The sequence below is a fragment of the Fukomys damarensis genome, unplaced genomic scaffold, assembly GCF_012274545.1.
Source record: "Fukomys damarensis isolate Sample0158 unplaced genomic scaffold, DMR_v1.0_HiC HiC_scaffold_33, whole genome shotgun sequence".
Taxonomy (NCBI): domain Eukaryota; kingdom Metazoa; phylum Chordata; class Mammalia; order Rodentia; family Bathyergidae; genus Fukomys; species Fukomys damarensis.
In genome coordinates, this window is record NW_022900945.1 from 15,686,208 (window position 1) to 15,689,889 (window position 3,682).

General features: G+C 34.2%; 1 protein-coding gene across 36 annotated transcripts in view; it reads left to right on the forward strand.

Annotated features, from left to right (window-relative positions):
• The window catches only part of Adgrl2 (adhesion G protein-coupled receptor L2), a 221,892-nt gene that overhangs the window by 211,277 nt on the left and 6,933 nt on the right, over positions 1 to 3,682 (forward strand). For all 36 annotated transcript variants that reach the window (XM_033758421.1, XM_033758439.1, XM_033758440.1 and 33 more), the window contains 2 exons: positions 2,283 to 2,411; positions 2,969 to 3,065. In XM_033758421.1, coding sequence (XP_033614312.1) covers positions 2,283 to 2,411; positions 2,969 to 3,065 — 226 coding nt within the window. The remainder of the gene's footprint in view (positions 1 to 2,282; positions 2,412 to 2,968; positions 3,066 to 3,682) is intronic.

The window sequence follows — 3,682 nt, forward strand, 5'->3', positions numbered from 1 at the left end:
AAAAAAAAAAAAAAAAAAAAAAGAAGAGAGATTCATAAACTAAGGTTGATGATTAAAAAAACCTCTAATCTGCAGGGAGATGGCCACTCTAAAATTACTGCTCATCTACCATTCAACCTTAAAATGCCTGGCCTTTTTCAAGCATCATCCCTTCTCTGCCCGTGTGGCTAATGCAGTCTTTTTATTCTGTTACTACTAGTTGGTCACTAAATTGAACAGAGAAGTAGAATTGTGAAAGTGGAAACTATTATGTGTTCAGTCCTGACAAGATGATAGTGTTGTTACTTCCATCGGTTTTACATAAGCTGTAATTTTGAGATAATGACAGTGGGATGTGCAGCGCTGACAGATGATGCAGGTTCCCGACAGTGCAGGCGTTAGGCAAAACCAACGCCGGAGGGTAGTGTTTGGATAAAATACCATTTATTTGGATAAAATTGCCATTGTCTTGGGCTATACAGCATTTTAGGGCAATTAATAGCCATTAAATGTGTAGAAAAATTTTGTGAGGTATCCTGTATTATGCAGTAACAGTGAGCTTTAACTTTCTCGTCATTGTACAGGGGTCACCTCAGTAATGACTTGGGTTTTATGTAGTTCTTATGTAAATGGGCATTCTGTATACATGCACATGTTCAAATATTCATAATTTATGATCCATTGCACCAAATGTCTTTGCCATAAAGTATACATTTAACAAAAAAAGCGTGAAATAGAGTCATTGTTTCTTCACATAGTTCCAAAATTGGGTTGATCAAGGAGTCTTTATTATGCCTATAATGTTAACAACTACCTTTTGAAAACATGTTGCCCTTCTTTCTACCACGTTGTACTTAGTCTTGGGTACATCTTACTAGTTGCTTTCAGGATAAATTGTTAAGGGTATGCTATAAAATGGTTAAATTAAAACTGGTTCTTACTGCTTGGATGAGCATATTTAGGCCATGAAAAAGCTTAACCACATTGTTGTTTGTTCTAATAGACATAATTAAATAAAGCCACAAAGGTGAAAATGCAAGTGCACTTAGATTTAAAAGGTCATCTAGTAACTTTAAGTTTTCTGCTTGTTCAAGGAATAAGTGTCACAGTCATGGTCCCTGTAGGCAGTAGCTTAGAATTATAATTTGGCATACTTTTCTACTATCTAAAAGAAAATAATTTCTTATGCAATTTCTGCTCCTGGTTTGTCTTGTAAGTTAAAGGCTGGCTGTGATGTGTAGTGAAACATTCACACATGCCAGTATATAAGCAATCCAGAAGCCTCTCCCCTCCTCCCAGCCCTCTACACAAATGCTCAAGACAAGGCCCATTATTTAACATTTGTTTGGACTTCACTTCTTAAAGATTGGTTTAAACTTCCCTTTAAGCCTAACAACTTTTCTGTCTATTCATTATATCCAGGCTTTCAAGGGGAAGGGAAATTACATGAGTAAATCATTAACATGAATGGAAATTGCATAAATAGCTCTGTTGTATGCTAATGTAGTGAGTGCAGACATCTTAGACCCTGTACACTAAACATTAAAACTAGACATATCAGAAAATGAAGAAAACATTCCATCCTAATTATTGGCAAATGTATCAAAGTACTTTTTTACCCTTGTTCTTGTGCCAAAAGAGTCTTGTCATTACCAACAGGTTACCCATGAGACTTAGCAATTCAATCAAAGAGGCATTGTATTACTCTAGCTAGAAGATGTGAATCATGTAGAACTTAAAGGTCTGAGTTAGAGATTGGTTAGATATAATCGAGCCCTGAGCATGGTGGTGCATGCCTATAATCCCACCTACTCTGGCAGAAAAATTACAAATTGGAGGCCAGAATAGACAATTTAGCAAGATCCTGTTTCAATATAAAATAAAATTTTAAAAATTAACAAGAATTTTTACATCAAGAAAGGTAGGAAAATACAGCATTTTGATTTTCTTAGCACAAAATACAAAAGTGTAAGTGTGAACTATATAAACATAGACTAAATCTTTAAATGTGTTGCCCTTGTATTAACAACACTCGCATTTAACAACAGCGTAAAAAGCATTTCCGTATGTTTTAGCAAATTTTAAAGATCACATTAGCTCTTCTAGCAGACAAATATTTCTGATACTACTTCGGCAATTTCAGCGAACTTGGTTTTGTAAGTTCAGTGTATCTTCTCCACCCATATGTCTTACAAGAACTTTTAATTCTTCTCACTTGTCTTCCCTGTTCATTTTATTAGAGCGAGAAAAGCTAAGTACATTCATATTAATCCCTTGGTCTTGTGATTATGTATTCAAAACAGGTACGAAAAGAATATGGCAAGTGCTTCAGACACTCGTATTGCTGTGGCGGCCTCCCGACTGAGAGCCCTCACAGTTCTGTGAAGGCATCAACCACGAGAACCAGTGCTCGGTATTCCTCTGGCACCCAGGTAACAAAGAGTTTGACAACATCTTTAATTAACCTTATTTATAGAAAGCCTACTGAGACCTGTTCTGTTTAGATGCTCTAATTGTTTCCTCATTATAATGATCTAGGTAGTATATACCTGGTTCTTTAGTATTTTGATTTTAATTCCTTCTTAAATGTCTACTCAAAGAATTTAAGTGTAAACTTCCTTTTTTTCTTTGAAGAGCCAAGTTTGTTAAATCTATCGTACTCTGTTAAAATCCTAAAGTCATTAACACAGGGCTCTTAGCACATACTCAATAAACATTAGTTGACCAATCAGTCATCCTCTCCAATATTTATTTTGAAAAACAGTAAAATAACACATTTTGAAGAGTGGAAAAGTTATGCTTCTTATCAACAAAGCAATGAAACAATGTAGATACCTTTAGTTTTAGACTGGAAACAACCACACATTCTTTAAAAGGCCAATCGATAATCTTGCATAGATTGTTTAGAGTAAGTCCTTGTGTGTTCTTCTCAATAAGATTACAAGTTTGAGAAAACTAACATATGTGTCTTGCTGTTTTATGTTAATAGAGTCGTATAAGAAGGATGTGGAACGACACTGTGAGAAAACAATCTGAATCTTCTTTTATCTCAGGTGACATCAATAGCACTTCAACACTTAATCAAGGTCAGTTACTAGGAAAATTTGAGTTTATAATATATAGTATGAATTTTATACTTTTTGCCAATTTACAATAGTTTTAGAGAAAATGCTGAACTTTCTTTTGAGTTTATATCACAGGTTCTTAAACCTCTTGAGTCATCTTTTACATAAAAATCAGTAATTTTATTCAATAATGTAATGCAAACAATTTAACTTTAAAGTCCACATTAATGGTTGAAGAAGCCTAGAAAAAAGTGATTATTGATTAACATATTTTGCCACAGATGAAGATGTTTTCCTTGTACACATTTTTTCCTTCCTAACCAAGGAATTTCTGAAAGTTTTCTTCTTAAAACATTAACATAACTAGAATAACTACTATTCATGTAAAACAGTGCCAATTTTGCAGTGAAAAAATTGTAAAATTTTTATAACATTTTATTTTCAAAAAGTAAATAATCACTGCTAAAAAATTTGTAGTAGATCTTGACTGAAAGAATATAAAAATGTATATATAAAGTAAGCTTTTCCAGGGCCGGGAATTTAGCTCAGTGGTTTTGAAACTGCCTGACTCCCACGTGGCAAGGCTCCGAGTTTGATCTCCAGTACCCATAGAGAGAGAGAGAGAGAGAGAGGGAGAG